This window comes from Macaca nemestrina, chromosome 4, assembly GCF_043159975.1.
Source record: "Macaca nemestrina isolate mMacNem1 chromosome 4, mMacNem.hap1, whole genome shotgun sequence".
In the NCBI taxonomy this organism is placed as follows: Eukaryota; Metazoa; Chordata; class Mammalia; order Primates; family Cercopithecidae; genus Macaca; species Macaca nemestrina.
The window spans coordinates 93,816,910-93,839,139 of NC_092128.1; the positions used below are offsets into that span (position 1 = coordinate 93,816,910).

Consider the following 22,230-nt stretch of genomic DNA (forward strand, 5'->3'; position numbering starts at 1 on the left):
TTCTGTGAACTATATTCAGATACTTCACCTAATTGTTGGTTAAGTTGCTGGTAATTCTTAATAAAGTATCTTTTAATAGTATTTTTTATTATTTATAAATATTTTTCTAGTTTGTCATCTTTTAATTCTGCCTTTTTTTTTTTTGCTGTGCACTATTTTAACTTAAAGTTAAGTGTGAACATTTTTTTCTGGCTCCTATATTTTTGGTCATTCTTAGGCTTCTCCATTCTGGGCCTGTTTTTTTTTTTTTTCCAAGCTTTTACTGCATTTATGAGTTTATATATTCAGATTTTTATTGATTTGGAATTGAGAGTGAAATATGAGGTAGGGGTATAATTTCTTTCTTCATATTGTTGTCTAACATAGACAATCCTCCTTTCCCACACTGATTTGAAATGATACTTTAACAGTTTTTGATTGTTAAGTGGCATTGACAAAATTAAGGAATTGCCGAAGGAAAAGGATCGTGATAGATCACAGTAGTTCTGACCTTATTGCATTTTAGAGTCATCTAAGACAGTGCTTCTCAAAGTGTTATGTACATCCTAACTACTGTGGGGTGTTAAATATGCAGATGCTGATTCTGTAGGTCTGGGATAGGGCCTGGGGTTCAGCATTTCTTTTTTTTTTTTTTTTTTTTTTTTTTTTTGAGACGGAGTCTCGCTCTGTCGCCCAGGCTGGAGTGCAGTGGCGCTATCTCGGCTCACTGCAAGCTCCGCCTCCCGGGTTTACGCCATTCTCCTGCCTCAGCCTCCCGAGTAGCTGGGACTACAGGCGCCCACCACCTCGCTCGGCTAATTTTTTTGTATTTTTAGTAGAGACGGGGTTTCATTGTGTTAGCCAAGATGGTCTCGATCTCCTGACCTCGTGATCCGCCCGTCTCGGCCTCCCAAAGTGCTGGGATTACAGGCTTGAGCCACCGCGCCCGGCCAGGTTCAGCATTTCTAACAAACTCCCAAATGCTGAAGCCACTGGTCTTTGAACTACATTTTAAGTGGCAAGATTTAAGAAGCCCTCTAAAATACCAATTCCTAGACTCTATCTAGAGATTTTTATTTAATTGGTCTGTGGTAGGTCCCAGGTATAAATAGTTTCAGAGATTTTCTAGGTGATTCTAATGTAAAGATCGAGAACCACTGGGTTAGGAGATGTGGATATTATTTTGACAGCTGTTGCCAGATAATTCACTGGTACATAGTAAGTTGCTTGCTGGGTGGGGCAGTCTTAGAATAATGGTGATTGCTGAGAATAATGAATTGCTTAGTACTCGGATCCTTATACATTTCTCCTGCCTCTTCTCCCTCACTTTCCTCAAATGCTATAAAGATAGGATAAAAGAAAGTTACTGAAATAAAGGCCCTGTTATGTCTTGGTATTTCCTTTTCAAAGCACTGGTTAGTGCCTGAAGTTCTTGAAGAGTTGCCATGTATTTTACTACAGGTGGAATGAGGTACCATCTACTGTCTCCAGAGGACCGAGAAGAACTCGTAGATGGCACAAGACCCAGAAGAAAGAAACATGACTACCGCATAGCCCTATTTGGAGGCTCTCAACCACAGTCTTGTAGATATTTTAACCCAAAGGTAACTGATTTTTATTCTTGTTTTTTGATGTTGTCTTTGAAAGCACTGAACACATAAGACACTCACCAACCACAAGTGGTAATAACTCATACCTTCAGAGATTATAGTTTATGGTGTTCTTTCACATACCTTAGGAGATACATAGATCATTTTACAGATAAGGAAATCAGGCTTAGATTCCAAATGTTTCCTTAATTGTTCTGGAATGTTACATGGTAACCACTGTCAAAGAAAAAGGGAAACTAGTTCTTCCCCACCTCTCTTTGTCAGCAGCTCCTTGCATTCATTACGATTTCTTCCTTATGTCCCATTTTAAATGAAAATCTGCTGGGGCTATATTTTGTTTGTTTTTTCCCCTTAGTAATTTTAATATGAAATAATACATAGTCATTCTAGAATATTTGGAAACCCTAGAAAACCACAAAGAAAAAAGATTAAATGACCTTTATTTGAACCATCTAGAAATGATCACCAAGTTTAGTGAACTTTTCATTACATATTATGCCGACCAACTGGGTCAGGAGAGCTTGAGTCATAGGGATAGGAATAAAACTTTTTTCAGTGGGTCATTACTTATAACCTTGAGAGAGTCCACTCACGTTTCTACTCCTTGTGTCTTAGACCTGTATGTTTTGGCTGTGGGAGAAAGAATACCATATTTTTCTGGTACTACATGTATTGCTGGGGAAGAGCAAATACCACAATCCTAAAGGATAACACCCCAAACTTGCACAGTGATATCCATAAGTGGTGCTGAATCCAAACACATAATGATCTTTTTCATCATTTTGCAAACCCATTTTTGGTTGAATAGATACCTGATGAGACCAGAGCATTATTTCAAGCCTACATCCATCTGGATAAACCATTAGCAACTGCCCAAGACTTGATAAACAACTGACCTTAGGGTTTTTCTCCTAAAAGGTATAATGGACAGTAAAATGAACTGCTTGGAATTCTGTCAAGTCAGAACACTTTCCTTCATATTGTCCTTCAAAACAGTTCCTGACACGGGGAGCTACAATGCTTTTGCAGCTCATTATTGGCTATTACTATCAAAAGTGAACTAAGTCCAGGCCTCTCAAATTTGTTAGCTGATATATTAGTGACACCCCTCCATGAAGGCATAGTCCTGGGTGAGGGAGAAAGGTAGTGAATTAAGTGAAGGGCTACTGGATAAGGACTGTCATTAGCCTATTTGGGTATTTTGTGCCTTTGGAACCTCCGTAAGCCCAGTCTTGCATTTACATGCTGCATTATTGGTTGAAGACATGCTGTATTTGTGGCTAGGCAGGTCAGGTAAAATTGTTCAAGATGGGTTAATGACATGGTCACCTGGTTTACCTTGGTGTCAGACATTTGCCATCTGTCAGAACCTCATGGCCAGCTGGGAATTGTCTACTGAAAGAATGATACCTGCATAAAGGAGGCTGGCCTTGCTCCAGAATTTGGGGCATGCTCTGATTATATTGAGACATACCTCAACCTATATGCAGCATCCTAATGCCCCAGGATCACAGGCAGCTGAACCATACTACTGTAGCCTGTCCCACTCAGAAAGATTTCTCGTACTCTAGATTTTACTTGTAACTGATAGCTTTGCGGTTTACCCAGAAGTGTAATAACCATATGCCATCTCTAATATGTAGGAGGTGCTAGGGGTCAGCAAGCTGTCCTTCATTTTCAAGGGATTATACCAACGTGCTGTAGATCAGGGCTTCACAAACTTTTCTATAAAGGACCAGAGTAAGTATTTTCAGCTTTGCATGCCATCCATAGTCTGACCCAGTAGCAGGAAAGCAGCCATAAACAATACATAAGCGAATGGTTATGGCTGTGTTCCAATAAGACTTAATTTACAGGTCAAGTGCAGTGGCTTGTGCCTGTAATCCCTGCACTTTGGGAGTCCAAGGTGGATGGATCACCTGAGGTCAGGAGTTTGAGACCAGCCTTGCCAACATGGTGAAATTCCATCTCTACTAAAAATACAAAATAATTAGCTGGACATGACAGTGCATGTCTGTAATCTCAGCTACTTGGGAGGCTGAGGCAGGAGAATCACTTGAACCCAGGAGGTGAAGGTTGCAGTGAGCTGAGATCATGCCACTGCATTCCAGCCTGGGCGACAGAGTGAGACTGTGTCTCAAAACAAACAAACAAAAAAAGACTATTTACAAAACCAGCTAAGGGGTTGGATTTGGCCTTCAGGCCATAATTTGCCAACCTCTGCTCTAGACCTAAGAACATCTAGGGACTTTGAAGCAATCAGCACTGTATTCTAGGCTTATCTTCTGTCCTGTCAAGCAACATTTCTTACCAAGATGTAGGATCCTTTCCATTTTCTGGTCTCCAGTAATGGTTAGCATTATGCGCATCAACACAGGAGACCAGTATGTGACCTTGGGAAGGTGAGATGGTCCAGGATGCCTGCAGCTTAGATTATGGCATAGAGCTAAAGAGTCAAGGGATCCTTGAAGTCAGACCATGACATTTAAAAATTTTCCCTGCCGGCTGAAAAGGAATTCGATCTAATGATCTGAATAGATAGAAACAGAAATATGCATTAGCCAAAGTGTTAGCTATATGGCAAGTTTTCCTGGCTATATTAATCTGATCCAGTAAGAAGACCACATCTGGCCCTCTTGCAACAAAGTTACCAGTCTCAGCAGTTCCACCAAGGCAAGCAGTTCCTCTTATATTTTGGTAGAGAAAGAAACTTCCATCAGCTTTTCTTTCTTACCATAACACTTAACACCATAACCCATAGAGCAAATATGCCGCCAGATAGCAAAAACAGCTCCCCAAGGAGGGAAAGATCAGTTTAAACTGGCTAATCACCATCATATTTGGACTGTCCCTGTTGCCCCGCTTTTGGCTCAGACATCGATTTCTGGTCTATTCCTTCATCTCCAGAAAATAGGCTGATTTTTCACCTACAGAATTCTGGCTTTCTCAATAGAAGACTGAGTGACTAGCAGGTGCCATGAGAATTCATGGCCTGTGTACTATCCAGTAAGCACACTGGCCTCACTGTGAGGACAGTTAACTTTTCAGGATCCTTTTGAGTGAAGAACAGGAAAATGATAAACTTCCTTTTTTCCCAAACAAAAACTGAAATGGTAGTTTAAATTGTAATTCTAGGCCAGGCACAGTGGCTCACACCTGTAATCCCAGTACTATGGGAGCCCGAGGTGGGTGGATCACCTGAGGTCAGGAGTTTGAGACCAGCCTGGGCAACATGGTGAAACCCCATCTCTACTAAAACTACAAAAAATTAGCCAGGCGTGGTGGCAGATGCCTGTAATCCCAGCTGCTGGGGAGGCTGAGGCAGGAGAATCGCTTGAACCCGACAGGTTGAGATTGCAGTGAGCCGAGATCCTGCCACTGCACTGCAGCCTGGGTAATGAGAACAGCAACAAAAACAAAACAAAACAAAACAAAAATTGTAATTCTAAAAACCACAGCTTTCAGGTATTAGTAATAATTACACCCAATTTGTTTCCCAAACCGTAACTGTGGTATTGATTTTGGCAGTTAAAAAGCAATTAAGCCAAGTGTTGGTGGAAGATATTTTATTTTAAAATAAAGTAGATGGCTATTTTGATGTACAGATGGGCAAGAAGAATTCTGATTTCATTTAGGAGGTAGGGAGCACTGTTCCTACAATAAGGCAAATGTGGGATGACTCTTAGCACTTTATTTTTAGTCTGTAGTTCTAATTCTTTCCTTGATTTTTTTTTATTGGACAGTTGAAAAGAGATGCATATTCTTCTACACAAGCCTGGAAGTGAGACTGTAACTTCAGAATTCTCATTTGTTGTCTTGCCTTGCTCTTATAAATGACTCATTCCTAATTGCACTTTGAAAATTTATGGGAAAATTCAAATAATTGAGGAATGAACTACCAATAAAAACATTTTCATTCCATCAATTATAGTTTTTGTATTTCATTGGTGACAGGAGGCAAATATTTTTTCTTACTGGTGACTAAAAAGTTATAGCAAAGAAAAATCTTACTTTTTTTCTGAATATTGACAGAAAAAGAAGTCTTGGGTTGCTATATTGAATTGAAATGATATTTTTCTTGTTATTATCCTTTTATAAAGCCTGTTGAGCTGCCTCTTCCCATCCTGTATCTGTTTTTAAATCATCAAATGCTTAGTGATTTCTAAAAGAGTTATGTATTCAGTGTTCTATTTATCCTAGTATTGGTGTTCTCAATCTGTAACATGGTAATGTCTTACGATATTGATACCTAAATAAAAGTTGACTTAACTGACCAGTTTTTATTTGGATTCCTCCTCCCAGTGAAATGATGAGTGAGCTGGGGCTTTGTAAGGATCTTGGCTTCATACGTGGAGAAACAGGAGACTATGCCCTGGAGAAAAGAGGATTCTGCATATTCCCTGCCAACAATAAACTAGTAGTAAGACTAGCAGGGCGAGGGCCAGAGCTTGTAAATTACTAAGGCAGAAAACCATATGGCGCCCTATTCATGGAACCACCAGGTTCAGAAGGTTTACCCTGGGTGCATTTTCGTATTCAGAACTCTAAGGTAGACTCATTACTGAGCTGAGTGTCTGGCGCAGGGTGAGTACTCAAGTTTATAAGGATGAGTGAATCAATGTAACTTTACATAATGTTCTCGGTTGTATAAGACTGGATCTAAATATAGAGGGCTCTAAATAAAAGAAAAGAAGATAAAAAGAAGTTATCTTTAACTTGGGACACATTTTCCTGTCAGAAATATTTTATATTAAAGGTATTGCAGTGCCTGTATCATAGCCACCCTCCCTCTTAAACAGGTCCTCCCTAAGGAGGAAACAGTCCCACCCTGTGATCATGGCAGAAATCAGCTGTTATAAACTGTGTACAATTTTAAAAGATCATGTGCATAAATGAAGTGTAAACCTTAAAGGAAAATGGTGTTACATTTTTTTTTAAAAATGAGAGTTTTATAACAGTATATGAGTAGTGTTTGTCACCAGCAAAGAGCTCTAGAAGTACTACACAGAAGTAAAAATGTGAACACTGCTACAATGATCAGAAGTACCTACAAGAACAAAATATCTAAAATAGGGAGCAACCATCCCAGATGAGTTGGACCTCTAGCTGCAAGCCCCAGCAACTGACATTGCTGAGATGCAAGTTTGGGTCATCATAAGTATCCCTTAAGCTTCCTTAGTTGTCAGCATCATGGGCAGCCAGGGGTAAACAGTGTTCTCTGCAGTTTGTGCTTGAAAGGTATTCTCCCTGATTCTTTGAAGGCAGTTTGTAAGATAGGTGGTCTTCATGTTCATGTAAAGAAGAGATTAGATCACATCCTGAGGTAAGTTCTCAGTTATATGCTCTGGTTTCCTAGAACGTCTTCCAAAATAGAAATATTGAGGGTCTCAATTTCTTTTCAAGTACCTCCCTAATACACTGGTTGGTAGTGTTGTTCTAAAATCAACTTCACAGCCCCTTCCACCCCACCTTGGCATAGTGCCTGAAGTTCCCACCTTCAAAGATTTGTTTCTCTTTGTGTTATGTCACTGCATCTCCAAGAAACCCCCAGGGAAAATATGACTGATGCTGGGAGTCATGACATCAAACTCATGCTCCATAGCCACAGCTGGCCTTAATTATCATAAATTAACAGATCAGCCCTCTAAAAAGGCTCAGGGAGAGTGGAAACAGAGCTGCATATATTTGATTGAAGGCTGTAAATGGGAAGAAATGAGGAAAATGGGAATGATACCTCCGTGAAGTTTGTGTTATGTTGTGTTTCTGAGACAGGTTCTTGCTCTGTCACCCGGGCTGGAGTGCAGTGGCACGGCCGTGGCTCACTGCAGCCTTGACCTCCCAGGCTCAAGTGACCTCCCACCTCAGCCTCTCCAGTAGTTGGGACTTCGGGCACTTGCCACCACACCCCACTAATTTTTTTCATTTTTTGTAGCGACAGGGTTCTCTCTATGTTGCCAGCGCTGGTTTTGAACTTCTGGACTCAAGCAGTCCTCCTGCCTCAGGCTCTCAAAGTTCTGGGATTATAGGTGTGAGCCACCACAGCCAGCCTGGGGTGGGGTTTTAAGGGACTCTAGCCTTTGGGAGGTAGCTAGACAGCAGTGGGTCTATGAGCACAGGGCTAAAGGGATAAGTCAAGCTAAGGATAACTGACAGGGAAGGAGATAAATTCACACTCTTTACTAGACCATGTCACCAATAATTAATATTGATTACCTTTGGTTATTGTTCATATGTTGACCCAGAGCTGCATTAAGAGCTGTCGTCTCAGAAGTATTGAATCATATTTGGTTGGGTTTGGCACGGATTATTTTCTTTGAAAATTTGGTAATCCAGGTATAAAAGATAATTATCCTTACCTAACAACAGGGTGTGTTGTATGGCTAGCTGGTTGTAAAAGTATAGTTTAAACAAATAATATTTTAGCATATATTACCAGTATCATGGTTCATCTAGGATTTGAAATTTGTGGGTTGAACACCAGCAGGGGATATGAAAGACACATACAACAGGACCCTGTCCTCACAGAGTGCATGAGGTGTACACATAAGCACACAGCAGTTAGCACAGAGGTGGCGGTCAACACCTCAGCTGAACTTAACAGTTAATTGTCCTGATGTGTGATAGACAATGACTGTGTTGGTGGCATGGAAAGAAGAGAGCTGCCTGGGTGGGATTTGTCAATCAGGAATCCTCTGTGGAAGCTTCATGGAAGTTTTCTTGAGGGAGACTTACTCATAGGGTTTGGGTAGGAAGAAAGAGAAAAGACTTAAAAGTATATTGAATCCTGGGTATGAATGCATCTTGACTTGGTAAGTATGATTATTAAAATTTTTCATAAAAGCCACCAAAAGTATTATATAACTGAATGGAATCTAACTTGACTTTGCACTTAAAAAAAAAAAGACATTAGACATAGGTGGAAGAGCTGAAGGATTAGGTCATTGGTCTTTTGTCTTTTGTGAGATCTTTTTGTTGTTTTGTTTTTAAAACAGGGTCTTCCTCTGTCACATAGGGTGGAGTACAGTGGTGATCACTGCAGCCTCAACCTTCTGGGCTCAAGTGATTCTCCCACCTCAGCCTCCCAAGTAGCTGGGACTACAGGTGTGCATCACCACACATGGCCATTTTTTTTATTTTATTTTATTTTTTTTGTGGAGACAGGGGTCTCACTATGTTGCCCAGGCTGGTCTTGAACTCCCAGCCTAAAGCCATCCTCCTGCCTTGGCCTCCCAAAGCACTGGGATAAAAGTACATGAACCACCAAGCCTGGCTGAGACTTTTCTTTCCTTTTTTCTTTTTTCTAGATATGATCTTAGGCAAGTCAGTTAGCTTTCTCCTCCTTCTCCTTCTCCTTCTTCTCCTCCTCCTTCTCCTCCTCCCCCTCCCCCTCCCTTCCTCCTCTGCCTCCCCCTCCCTCACTCTGTTGCCCAGGCTGGAGTACAGTGGCGTGATCTCGGTTCACTGCAGCCTCAACCTCCCAGGCTCAGGCATTCTTCTCACCTCAGCCTCCTGAGTAGTTGGAACTACATGCCACTACATCTGCTAATTTTTAGATTTTTTATGGAGACAGGTTTCACCATGTTGCCCAGTCTGGTCTCAGCTACTGAACTCACGCAATCTGCCTGCCTCAACCTCCCAAAGTGCTAGGATTACAGGCTTGCACCACCATACCCCACCATCAGTTAGCCTTTCTAAACCAGTTTTCTGGTCTAAAGCCAAAAAGTTTAAATCTTCTCAGGATTTATGTGAATGTCAATTATGTTCGTCTGACTCTTTTTTCATTTCCTTGCTCTCCTTAACTCCTCTGTCAGATTCTCCCTGCCACCCTTGGGTTTTCTAATCTTCCCATATTTAAATATAAAAATGCTTGCCATCTTCCCCACTTTGTTTTTCCCTTCATCTTCTGAACTCTTCTAGACACCTGGGACATCTCCTGTATTCTGTACAAAAAGTAGATGTTTGTTTCATTGGTGAGAACGTTTTTATAAATGAGTATACGATTACTTTCTGGGATTTGAGATAATTTAAAGCATAATATACCTTGCTACACCAAGATTAAAAATTGCATGGCAAAGTTCACTTAAAGGCAATCTTCTGTTTAGGTAACTGGCAAGGTACTAGCGCAGGGATACTATATACTTCTCTAATATGTTATTTCTACTCAAAGGACAAGTACTGTTATCAAGCGTAATAGCCATGTCATGCTTCATTCACCTTCAGACTGAGTTTTATTTAATGGTTGAGTTTCTGAGTAGCTTAGGTTTGATTTTTGTTTGTTGGTGGTGTGGTTTTAATTTGAGAGTGGAGACAGGAAGAACATTTTGTGACTTTATAAAGCAGCAGTGATTCTTAATAATTCCCTTTCAGCTTGCCACTGGCCTCACTTTGGACTCTTTGCTAATTTTAGCTAATCATTAACAGCTAAGGAATGCCCATTATATATTGTTTGTTGCTAATTAAGCCTGATTTTATCTAGCAGCCTGCAATAGCACAATCTCCCTCCTCCCCAACTGTGGAAACTATTGAGCTACAATGTTACTGTTGTTGAAGAATTTGAGTTACAAGAGTATTTTTCCTAATGGCTAATTATTAAATTTCCTTCTGGACTTAAGGTTAATATGTTTCCAGTAATATTTGTGTGACTCTACTGAAAATGAGCATATTTCAAAATATGGATACATCCTGTGGAATTACTTGACATGATCAAGTGTTTGCTTCTGGAAAACCAGAGTGCCCTTAAGAATGTGCTATTTGGAAGGAAAGCAAAGACTGCCTCTAATCTGTCCTATAGTTGAAATTTAGTCTCATAATATAGCTATTTGTGTTTCTCAATTCTTAAAGCCTTTAAATTAGTTTGAATTAAATGTTCCTGTTAAAACATTTAGCACTAGTATAGGCTTCTGCTGAGAAAAGTAGTTGTTTTCCTGGTACCGTATTTTTGGTATCATTCCTTGTATTTTTGTTATTTTTTTAAATACATATTCTTTGTAGAAAATTCAAATATAGCAAGATATAAAGGAGACAGCCAAAGTGCCCCCAACGTCCAAAGACAGTCATCAGTAGTTAGTGAATATCATTTCAGTCCTTACATTTTACAAATATGGGATCATGCCTACATGTTATTTTACAAAATGTATTTTACTCTCACCATTTTATTATGGAGATATTTTCACATCAGTGAGAATATCATCCTTTTGAAGGGCTGTAGAGTATTCCATCACAAGGATATACCATAATTTAATACCTGTCTTCATCAAACACATTTGGTTGATTTACAGTTTTTTCCTGTTAAAATACTCCTGCAGTGAAACACCTTTATATCTGCCAGCTTTACACGCTGTTTAGTTTTTTCTTTAGGATAAATTCCTAGGAGAAAAATTGCTCTAGCAAAGGATGAAAGTGGAAACTATTTGGATTTACAAAAACAGGAGATGAAAACCTGGCCCTCAACCCCAGGAACTGCCAGTTGGTTGGTTACAGGTCCCTCTGGTCTTCAGTGGTACAGCCACCACAGAACCAGGAGCCATAGTGATAAGATGCCAGCTGGAACTAGTGTAGTATAAAGATAGTGCTGCAATGAAAAACTGGTACAAACCAGTAGCAGAGTGCAGCAAATGTCTATGACATTTGCAGAGTCAAAAATGAGGGTGGCCCAATTGAATGATATATTTTTCTACAAATGTGAACTATCACTCAATGACAACATTCCCTCAGTATGCTAAGCCCTGGGCCAAATACTGTACAAACACATGGAGAGAAACTCTATTTTCACACCAGCTGTGCTTTTGGTGGTTGAGCATTGTGTTTATAAGTGAAAAGATATGGAGATTGTGCAGGACATCAGCAGCCATCCTGCTAACCTCCTGATTTTATAGATGAGGCTGTTGAGATCCAAGGATGACAATTCAAGTGCCCAGAATCACTTTGCTAGAAACACAATAGTGACAAAAGCAACCCAGATCACTGTACTCCGAATCCTTTGTTCTTTCTAATAGGCCGTGAAAGTCTTTTAGAGAAGCAGCGTAGAGGCTAAAGACACAGCTTTGGAGTCGGATGGATTTAGATTAAGATCTTGGGTTCACCATTTTCTAACTATGTGACCTTTGATAAGTTACTTAATATCTCTTAGTTTTCTTATCTGTAAATGAGTATATTAACTTATAGAGTTATTAAGGAAATTAAATTAGATGATGTTTTAAAATATTTCAGCATAGTTCCTGGAAAGGTAAGTACTTAATAACTAATAAATTAATAGTAGCTATTTGGTTAGGGATACATCCTAAGTCATTTGGATTCTAAGATCATTGGATGTTCGGGCTGAAAGTGAAGAGACCTTTGGTCATCTAGCTCAATCATTTTGTTGTACAGATAAAGTAAAGTCCCTTGGAAGTTAAGTGACCCAGTTGAGATCCGTAGCTCCTCCATACAGAGCCTGGCTTTATACCCAAGTTTCCCAGTTCCCTTGAACTGCATTCTTTGTGTCCTTGTAAAATGAATGAAGCCAAAACTGTTTCTATGTGTTTCTCATGAAACTACTTCTAGGAATGTTCTGGTATCTGGCATAAACCTGCTTTTCATGTAGATTGTCACCATAGGCGTATGGCCTTTTTTAAAGCCCTTAGAAACTGAGCTATATCAAATAATGGCTTAAGAGAAAGTACTTGCAATTTGGTCATCTTAAACTCAGGTTGGATTGATTCCCTGTGGTTTCTCTAAGGAATCTTAAAGTTTCGATAATTTTGCTTTCTTTTTTTCCGTAAGACCCTGCCTTCCCTAATTTGGCTCGATTTTCTCTCAAAATGATCTGAAATAAAGTTCTCAGGTGTTAAAAATGAAAATTATTTCATTTTGGATTGTGGTTCCCTTCATACTACAGCATTTCTATTATTTGAGGATCTATGTGTTTTCAGAATACATTATGTAAAATCAATCCTTACTTTGAAGGAAAATATCTTTTTTTTCTTTTTTCTTTTTTTTTTTTTTTTGAGACGGAGTCTCGCTCTGTCGCCCAGGCTGGAGTGCAGTGGCTGGATTTCAGCTCACTACAAGCTCCGCCTCCCAGGTTCACACCATTCTCCTGCCTCAGCCTCCGGAGTAGCTGGGACTACAGGTGCCCGCCACCTCGCCCGGCTAGTTTTTTGTATTTTTTAGTAGAGACGGGGTTTCACCGTGTTAGCCAGGATGGTCTCGATCTCCTGACCTTGTGATCCGCCCGTCTCGGCCTCCCAAAGTGCTGGGATTACAGGCTTGAGGCACCGCGCCCGGCCTGAAGGAAAATATCACACTGATCTTTTGCCTTGAGGCATTTAGAGAAAATATTTACAACTTATCACCCCCAAGCTTTTACTCTTTTTTTTTTTTTTTCTTTTTTTGGGGGAGACGGAGTTTCGCTCTCGTTGCACAGTCTGGAGTGTGATGGCATGATCTCGGCTCACAGCAACTTCCACCTCCCAGGTTCAAGCAACTCTCCTGCCTCAGCCTCCCGAGTAGCAGGGATTACAGGTGCCTGCCACCATGCCCAGCTAATTTTTTGTATTTTTAGTAGACACGGGGTTTCACCATGTTGGCCAGGCTGGTCTTAAACTCCTGACCTCAGGTGATCTGCCCGTCTTTGCCTCCCAAAATGCTGAGATTACAGGCATGAGCCACCACATCCCACCCGAAGCTTTTACTCTTGGAGGAGCAATGAGAGCTATTGTATTAATAGCTAGAAAATCACACAGGGCAAGATACAATGGAGTGCTCAGTCATCAGTCCTGAACTTCAAGTAGTAAGGATTCAGAAGAAAGAAATCAGGAAAACCTACAAAAAGGAAAGCAGTCTTGAGCTTAGAAAAAAGTATAGCATGGCATATCACAGCAGAGGCAAGAAAGGCTGACAGGGCCAAGGAAGACAGGACTTTATACATGGATGTGTCTGCATGTGTACATGTGTATAATGAGAGATATATCAAAATTTTAAAAATCCTTCTACCCATGTCTTTTCCAGGCTTTCCAATTTTCCCATTTTCACATCTCAGCACCTAAGTGTAAGAACTTGCATGGAATAGATACTCAGTAAAACTTAACTGAATTAAATCATATTTTTAGGGTAACCGTTCCCTGACTCTGCCCACACACATACAACTTCCCATCTGTGACTCTAGTGTTATTTGTCCATCTTCTTGCTAACACGAAAACTGCATATTCCTCTAGATTTCCTTTTAGCCTATGAGTGCAGGGAGCAATAAATAGCACTGCCTTTACCTGCAAGCCCAGGTTGGAACTAGTTTTATCACTAGGGTAATGCCCAACCAGTCATACCCACTGAGCTGACAAGGCTGACTTCCCATCTACTCTTTCCCCCTCCCACAACTACATACAGTATCTAGGTACTATAATAAAAAAAAAAAGTTTCCCATATAGCTCTCAAGTAATAAATGTCAAATAAATAAGGGGTAAGAGGGACAAGATTTGAGATTCACTGAGTTAATGCAGTTAATGAAATCATATTTCTCTGCTACATAAAACTGATTAGATAGGAATTATGAGTAGATTTGAAGAACATTTAAGAGAATGATTTAGTTTATCTTTGAGGGATTGTTGCCTATACAATATGATCATTATTTTATCTCTTTATTTCATTCTGTGGTATACAGTTTCTTTAAGAGAACAAGTGAAAATATTTTCCCCCAGTTTTTCAAGTGTTCGTTGAGTGGAATTGAAGTTTCAGGAACATGTTATGTTTATCCCATTGTTTTGTGTGCCCACCACTGAGTAACCTAGGGGGATATTGATCCTAATTTGAGAATAAAATTCTAAGCTATTAAGGCTCTATTTTCCTGGTCACCTAAAAAGCAGAATGTTCATCTTTGTCAGGAGTCAAAGTATTCTACATTAAGGGCTCTTCCTTTCCTAAGAGACCATTCCTGATGTTCTGTGATACTTTAATCCAGTGACTGCCTGAAACACTGGATACAATCATAGGTTATCAGTCAGATTTTCTCAAAGGAAACTCAATAATCACACATAGTGCTTTCCTTGGTGAGATTGGGAATGGTATGAATTTCTATCTGACCCTGATTATTTTCAGAAAATAGCAGGAACACTGTAGCTTCCTATCTCAAAAAAGGGGAGGGTCCAAGATACTATAACTTTAGGGGCATCCCTCCATGCACATCCATGGAAGGGTGGCACAAGCATTCTTGGATGCTATCAAACATAGTGAAGAAACAGGTGCTGTGAACAGCCCTTACTGTCAAGTACTGATAGGTGTATATTTCTAATCGTTGAGGTGAAAAGTGAGTATCCAGAATACTCAGAAGAGATTACTCAAGTATTTCCTTATAAACATCAACAGTTTTAAAGTCCAGCTGACTACATTGGCTCAACTGAATATAGAAAAGTAATAAAGAAATCCACAAAATACCTTCTGGCTTTAGACTATCAGTAGGATAATGGCAATTTGAGCTTTATATTATCCATTGATTACTTATATCACACTACATATCTGGCAGGGAAGGGATGGAGACATTTACATTTGAAAAAGAAGCTTTTTAAAAATAATAAAAACTTATTTTAGAATCTTCTTGTGTTATCTTCAGTAACAAAAGGAATAGAAAACAGGGTGGTGATGGTATATCCAAATATATTTAAGTTTATTTTAGAGCCAGAAAGGACCCAAAGCAGTCAAGTGCCTGCCTTCTGCCCTCTGCCCCATCTAATCAACATTCTGCAGAAACCACACAAGATTAAATTGGTAATAGTCTCAAGCCAAACATTTGTATGTGTAGTCTAATAAATTAACATATTCTTATATATTTTTGGCTATATCTTTGCATTGTCCTTTTCAGTTATATTTTTTTCCTTACTGAAAGCTTCCTGTCCTTTTCCGCTACAGGATTATAGCTGGACAGACATCCGCTGCCCCTTTGAAAAACGAAGAGATGCAGCATGCGTGTTTTGGGACAATGTAGTATACATTTTGGGAGGCTCTCAGCTTTTCCCGATAAAGCGAATGGACTGCTATAATGTAGTGAAGGATAGCTGGTATTCCAAACTGGGTCCTCCGACACCTCGAGACAGCCTTGCTGCATGTGCTGCAGAAGGCAAAATTTATACATCTGGAGGTTCAGAAGTAGGTAAGGACTCCTTAAGTATTTTGGTTTGGGGCAAATGCTTTAAAGCCAAGTATCTTGGCTTTCATATTTAAATAAACAGCTGGTATTATTTCTCCAGGTACTTTCTTGGTAATTTAAATACGTGTTTGTCACATTTTAGAGCTCATCTCCCTGAAGGTTTATCTCATTCCTTTACAAACTATTAAATTACAGAATTTAGCTTCGTAGATTAATGGTCCATTTTTTATCATAATGAAGCATTAGTTGACACGATCAGAATTATAGTTCTAAATTAGTTATTTGGGCTACATAATATTTGTTTTAAAGATTTCAGAGTTCAACTTTTAGACTCTTTAAGAACTCATTACTGTATTCAGGCTTTTAAAATTTGTATTATTTTTGCTTTCTTTTTATTAGAAAAAATAATGCTCTTTTTCATTCGTTTTATTCTTTAAGTTTTTAATGACTGTAATGGTATTCATGCTTATGAGCAGAATGGGGTGTGGGTGTGGATATAAAAACCTTTCTTATTGAATCGTGTGTTAGTGTCCAGTAGTGCTCTTTTTCTAAATGAATAATTTTTCTAAATGAATATTCTAGGTGCAGACTAGACACATAATAGCTTTTGTATGCTTTCATTTTCAAGTAATTTCTTCAGCATAAATAATGGGCTAATAAAGAAAACTAGGAAGACCAAGTAAACAGTTATACTTTTGGTCTGCATACTTAGGTTTTTACCCCCAACTATATGTCAAATGAATAAAAAAAAATCATTTCCTAATTGTAACCATTTTCTCTCTTTAAAAGCATTCTTCACGGGCTGTTATAATGTAGAATATTTCAAATACAAAAAATAAATCCTAAAGATGATAGACAGTAACTATTCTGTGGTACTGCAGATAACTTCATTTCTTCAGCCTTTGCTAAGTGTGTTTTTAGCTTAAATAGTTTTTTTTTAATTTACTATATACTATATATTTTCCCATGGTGTCCACCCACTGAACCTACCAAATCAGAAATGTTTAAAAAGTTAAAAATAAATTATTTTTGGTCATGACCATTGCTTCTTCTAGTGGTTATTTTCTGATCTTTACTTTTCACAGACCTTAGTTGCAATGGAGAATTATAAAGGTGATGTTGTTTTTAAATCATTTGATATTAGCCCAGAATGGTGGGAGATGAGAAATAGTTTGGTAACTTCTAACATTTTTTGTCCTTGGGAAAGAAAAAAAAAAAAAAGCACTTAATCTTTAATAGTATCATTTCTAAAATTTTTTATTGAACTCCTGCAGTGTGTAGAAGTTTCAAAACATGATGAATGTATGTTTTGCCTTTAGGTTGTGTAATCAAAATACATCAGAAATATACATCAGTATTTTGAGAATATACTCAAGCAGGGACCAGTGTGATTTCAGGAAATACCACACTGAGAATAGTTAGGAAGTATAGTTTTGTTAATGGTGCTATAGCTATTCCAGAATATTAAATAAGAATATGATCAGATAGTAATTTTCGTATTTTAAGGTGTGGGTCTACCATCTGTCAGGAACTATTATGCTTTTCCACTTTATATAAACATTTGAAGCATGGATAATTCCTGTCATGCATAACGGGGCTTGAAGACATATATAAGGCTTCGTATTTAATTTTTCTTTTGAAATCAAATTTCTTTTTCTAAAGTTTAATTACCAATAAATAAGTCTTTCCAACAGATCCTTTTAAGGATGTTTTCCAGGGTCTATACAAACAGGATTATTAGTGTTTTCTTAAACTATTCCTACACTTCGTTGTTGTTGTTGTTGATTGAGTATGAAAATGGCCCTATGACCCTAAATTCTTCCTTCCTTAACTAGTAAGATCGACAGTCAGTTCTCTCCAAACCCCCGCACACACTAAAGTTAAGTATGATGGGGCCTTTTTCTTTTACAGGAAACTCAGCTCTGTATTTATTTGAGTGCTATGATACGAGAACTGAAAGCTGGCACACAAAGCCCAGCATGCTGACCCAGCGATGCAGCCATGGGATGGTGGAAGCCAATGGCCTGATCTATGTTTGTGGTGGAAGTTTAGGAAACAATGTTTCTGGGAGAGTGCTTAATTCCTGTGAAGTTTATGATCCTGCCACAGAAACGTATGTATCTATTTAAAACTTATTTTACAGTTAATTGTATTCTATAAGCTCTGTAGGAGATGTCAAAAGACCAGAGGAACCCAACAGAAGAATTTTGTCCTTGAGTGAAGAGTGTATATAAACTTTTAAGTGTGCTAGGCTCAAACAAAATGTTTTTGTTTGAGCGGTCAGGAAATGTAGAGGAGGAGGGGGGAATTTATGATCAGCAATAAATTTGTCCTTAATTAGAAATAGATTTGTCCTTAAATAGAAATATTAGACACTGGCTCATGACATTAATAAATCATGCCTCCCTAGTTCTTTTTAGGTGGTAACTTCCTAAGTATGTTTAGATTCATGTTTATTAAATAAAATTATTCTTAAATCAACTGCTTTTAAAAAGGCAAAGTGTATCAAAAAGGTAAAGTGCTAAAGAAATAACTGGTTAGCCAGTTTTTCTGACCTTGTAGTTAATGATGGAACACATTCAATGTGGCCAAAGGAAATGTGCTAATCATTGAATAATGGAGAGGAGACAAGGGCAGGGGTTGTGAGTAGTGACATTAAAGCTGATGAGGACATAAAACAGATGATACCCTAGTTGTACCTTTTATGGAAACATCCAAAGAGCTTTGATAAGAAAAGTCACTTGATCATTGGCTGAATTGCCCATTGTTCTTCCCTTACTAGAACAACTTACTGGGTAAATATGTTCACTACAATGTTGTGCCAGAGTTGCATCTAAACTCTGGTGCTTGAAGTTTTATATTTAGGAAATATTGCCAAAGTACAAAACATGGAACTCTTCAACTCCAGCTGCTGCTTTTTTAATAATTAAGAAATAAGAGACCAGGCACGGTGGCTCATGCCTGTAATCCCAGCACTTTGGGAGGCTGAGGCAGGCAGATCACTTGAGGTCAGGAGTATGAGATCAGTCTGGTCAACATGGCAAAACCCTGTCTCTACTAAAAATACAAAAACTAGCTGGGTGTTGTGGCACATGCCTGTAATCCACTACTTGGGAGGCTGAAGCAGGAAAATTGCTTGAACCCAGGAGGCAGAGGTTGCAGTGAGCCAAGATCGTGCCACTGCACTCCAGCCTGGGTGACAGAGCAAGACTCCATCTCAAAAAAAAAAAAAAAAAAATTAAGAAATAAGAGTTTAATTATAAAATATGATTAATTATGTGCATTTATCTATTTATGACTCCCACCTATTTTTAAAAGATTTAAGGAAGCATAATCAATAACTTCTTTCCAATGCAAATAATAGAAAAGCAACTTGTCTTGAAATTTGCCTTTTGTTAAAGATGTTTACCAACTTTGCTCCCTTTCATGTGAACCTCTACCTTACTTCCCATAAACCCTAGGTTCAAAAAGTGTAACAGCATACTAGTTGGAAAACTGATTCATTCTGCTAATTATTTTTTATTTCTAAAAAATCTCTTAAAAGAGAAGCCATAACCATAAAAACTCCAGGTTTCTAATTTTTTACATCTTTATTCAGGCACTATCAATGTAAATTAGTATTGATTTTTTACTTACTTTTGTTCAAAGTAAAAATATAAAGGAGTTCTGCAGCTTCTGCATTTTTTAAAACTAGGTGAATATTCAGTTTCAGGAATATTTAAAAACTTACAAGACCTAACATTTCTTTCATTTTACATATATTGAGCTTAAATTTCAATTCTCTGTGTTCCCTTCAATGCCTTTAAATTTTCACAAATGAAAAGCTAGTATGAATATAATTATCCAACTCTCAAAATAAATGTTATATTATTTCCTTTTAAAAATGTTACCTAGTCCAGGTGTGGTAGTTCACACCTGTAATCCCAGCACTTTGGGAGGCCGAGGCTGGTGGATCATCTGAGGTCAGGAGTTCGAGACCAGCCTGACCAACATGGTAAAACTCTGTCTCTACTAAAGATACCAAAAAAAATTAGCCAGGCATGGTGGCACGTGCCTGTAATCCCAGCTATTCAGGGGGCTGAGGCAGGAGAATCGTTTGAACCCAGGAGGTAGAAGTTGTAGTGAGCTGAGATCACACCATTGCACCCCAGCCTGGGCAACAAGAGTGAAACTCCGTCTCAAAAAAAAAAAAAAAAAAGTTAGCCAGCCAAGTTATTTTTTATAAGAATTTCTTCCCAATTTTGACATTTTAAGTGTTTTACAATTAGAGTGTGTTTAATTGGAAGCTGAAAAACTGAGCCTATGGACCATAGAAATACAAATAACACATGTTGTCACTCATGTGGGAGCTAAAAACGTTAATCTCATGGAGGTAGAGGGTAGAATGATGGTTATCAGAGGTTGGTTAACAAGTATAGAAATACAGTTAGGGTAAATTCTAATAGTCAGTAGTACAGTAGGGAGACTATAGTTAACAATAATTTATTGCATATTTCAAAATAGCTAGAGAAGAACTGGAATGTTCCCAAGACAAAGAAAAGATATTCCTCAGCAGCCTCATGGGAGGCCTGGGTTCCTTCCCTAGCCCAAAAAGAAACAAAAAGGAAAGATAAATGTTTGAGATGATAGATAATGCAGTTACTCTGACTTAATCATTACACATGGTATACATGTGTCAAAATATCACAGGTACCATAAAAATATGTACATGTATTATGTATCGCATTTTTAAAATCAATTTTGAAAAAGATGGAGAGGAGCAGAAGCTCATAATAAAGTAACAAACTGAAGAAAGAAATTATGCCTGTGGAAACAATGTGACACAGTTTGAGCTGTCAGAATTTTAAGAAACGCTTGCTTTTTTTTTTTTTTTTTTTTTTTTTTTTTTTGAGACAGAGTCTGGCTCTGTCACCATGCTAGAATGCAGAGGCATGATCTCAGCTCACTGCAACCTCTGCCTCCCAGGTTCAAGCGATTCTCCTGCCTCAGCCTCCTGGGTAGCTGGGATTACAGGTGCACGCCACCACACCGGCTAATTTTTGTATTTTTAGTAGAGACGGGGTTTCACCATGTTGGCCAGAATGGCCTCGATCTCTTAACCTCGTGATCCGCCTGCCTCGGCCTCCCAAAGTGCTGGGATTACAGGCGAAGAAATGCTTCTAAACATTAAACTTAAGATTGCAGATAGCAGGGACCTAGTTCGTCCTCCACATGTGAATTATAGGAGGAAGGGGAATTTGCGAAACTTTTTTCTAAACCTTCAGGAGATTTAGATATACATAAATACATGCTCTCTTTTTGTATCATTAACATAGTATATGGAGAAGAAAGTGATATGTAAATGGAATTTTTCCAAGTCAAATACTATGTTTAATGCATGATGATAGCTCAGTCTATAAATCTCACTGCATGCAGGGCAGTAAAGACCTAGTTTTTACTGCTTTCCCACTTCCGAGCTGTATGCTGGTCATTTCACCTGGATGAGGGTGTTTTTCCTAAAAACAGGAGCCATGCTGTCCACCTCACCTTAACAGAGTACTTCGAAAATGAGAGTGGTGACTGTCAAACCATTTTTGAAACAATATATAAATGTAAGACAAAAGAATTGTTAATATTTCAGAGTTAATCATGGTGCCCTAATTACGTTTTATAAAGTTAAATTCATCAAATTGTTTTGTTTGTTTGTTTGTTTGTTTTTTGAGACAGAGTCTCGCTCTGTCGCCCAGGCTGGAGTGCAGTGGCGCGATCTCGGCTCACTGCAAGCTCCACCTCCCGGGTTCACGCCATTCTCCTGCCTCAGCCTCCCGAGAAGCTGGAACTACAGGCGCCCGCCACCGCGCCCGGCTAATTTGTATTTTTAGTAGAGGCGGGGTTTCACCGTGTTAGCCAGGATGGTCTCGGATCTTCTGACTTCGTGATCCACCCGCCTTGGCCCCCCAAAGTGCTGGGATTACAGGTGTGAACCACCGCGCCTGGCTGGCCATCAAATTGTTTTAAAGAAGAAATATAAACAATAATTATAGAGAGTTACACTTATGCCAAGTTTCCCTTTTGTTGTTGTCCTTACTGTTGTTTGGAGTCTTTTGGTTTAAGTTAGCTGCTAAAAGCACAAGCCTATGTGCCAGTACCACCTTCACAATCACAAATGTCAGACTTGGGAGTGTATGCAGAAGAAGGTATTAAATCTCAGAAAAAAAAATAACTAAACTCTATTGTCTGTGTATATATGTATAATGCTGCTACTTGTGAATTAATATCCTTTAACTCTTGTGTCCACATTTATATTCTCAGCTTCATTATTTATAATAGTGGCTGTGAACAGAGCACCATGAGTTACTAAACTTGACAAAATGATAGTACTTTTTTGTTACCAGAGCAACATAGACTTCTTAATGTAGATTTAAAGATGGACATGTGAATAGTAACAGATACTATTAATTTCCTGATTGCCTGAGGCCCATTATAAGTTTGTGTTTTACTTACACATGTATAAATAATAATTAAAGCTACGTGTGATAGAACTAG

At 38.7% G+C, this 22,230-nt stretch overlaps 1 protein-coding gene across 4 annotated transcripts in view; it reads left to right on the forward strand.

Annotated features, from left to right (window-relative positions):
- The window catches only part of LOC105475688 (kelch like family member 7), a 70,655-nt gene that overhangs the window by 45,216 nt on the left and 3,209 nt on the right, over positions 1–22,230 (forward strand). For all 4 annotated transcript variants that reach the window (XM_071094931.1, XM_011731153.2, XM_011731154.2 and 1 more), the window contains 3 exons: positions 1,441–1,583; positions 15,468–15,708; positions 17,617–17,818. In XM_071094931.1, coding sequence (XP_070951032.1) covers positions 1,441–1,583; positions 15,468–15,708; positions 17,617–17,818 — 586 coding nt within the window. The remainder of the gene's footprint in view (positions 1–1,440; positions 1,584–15,467; positions 15,709–17,616; positions 17,819–22,230) is intronic.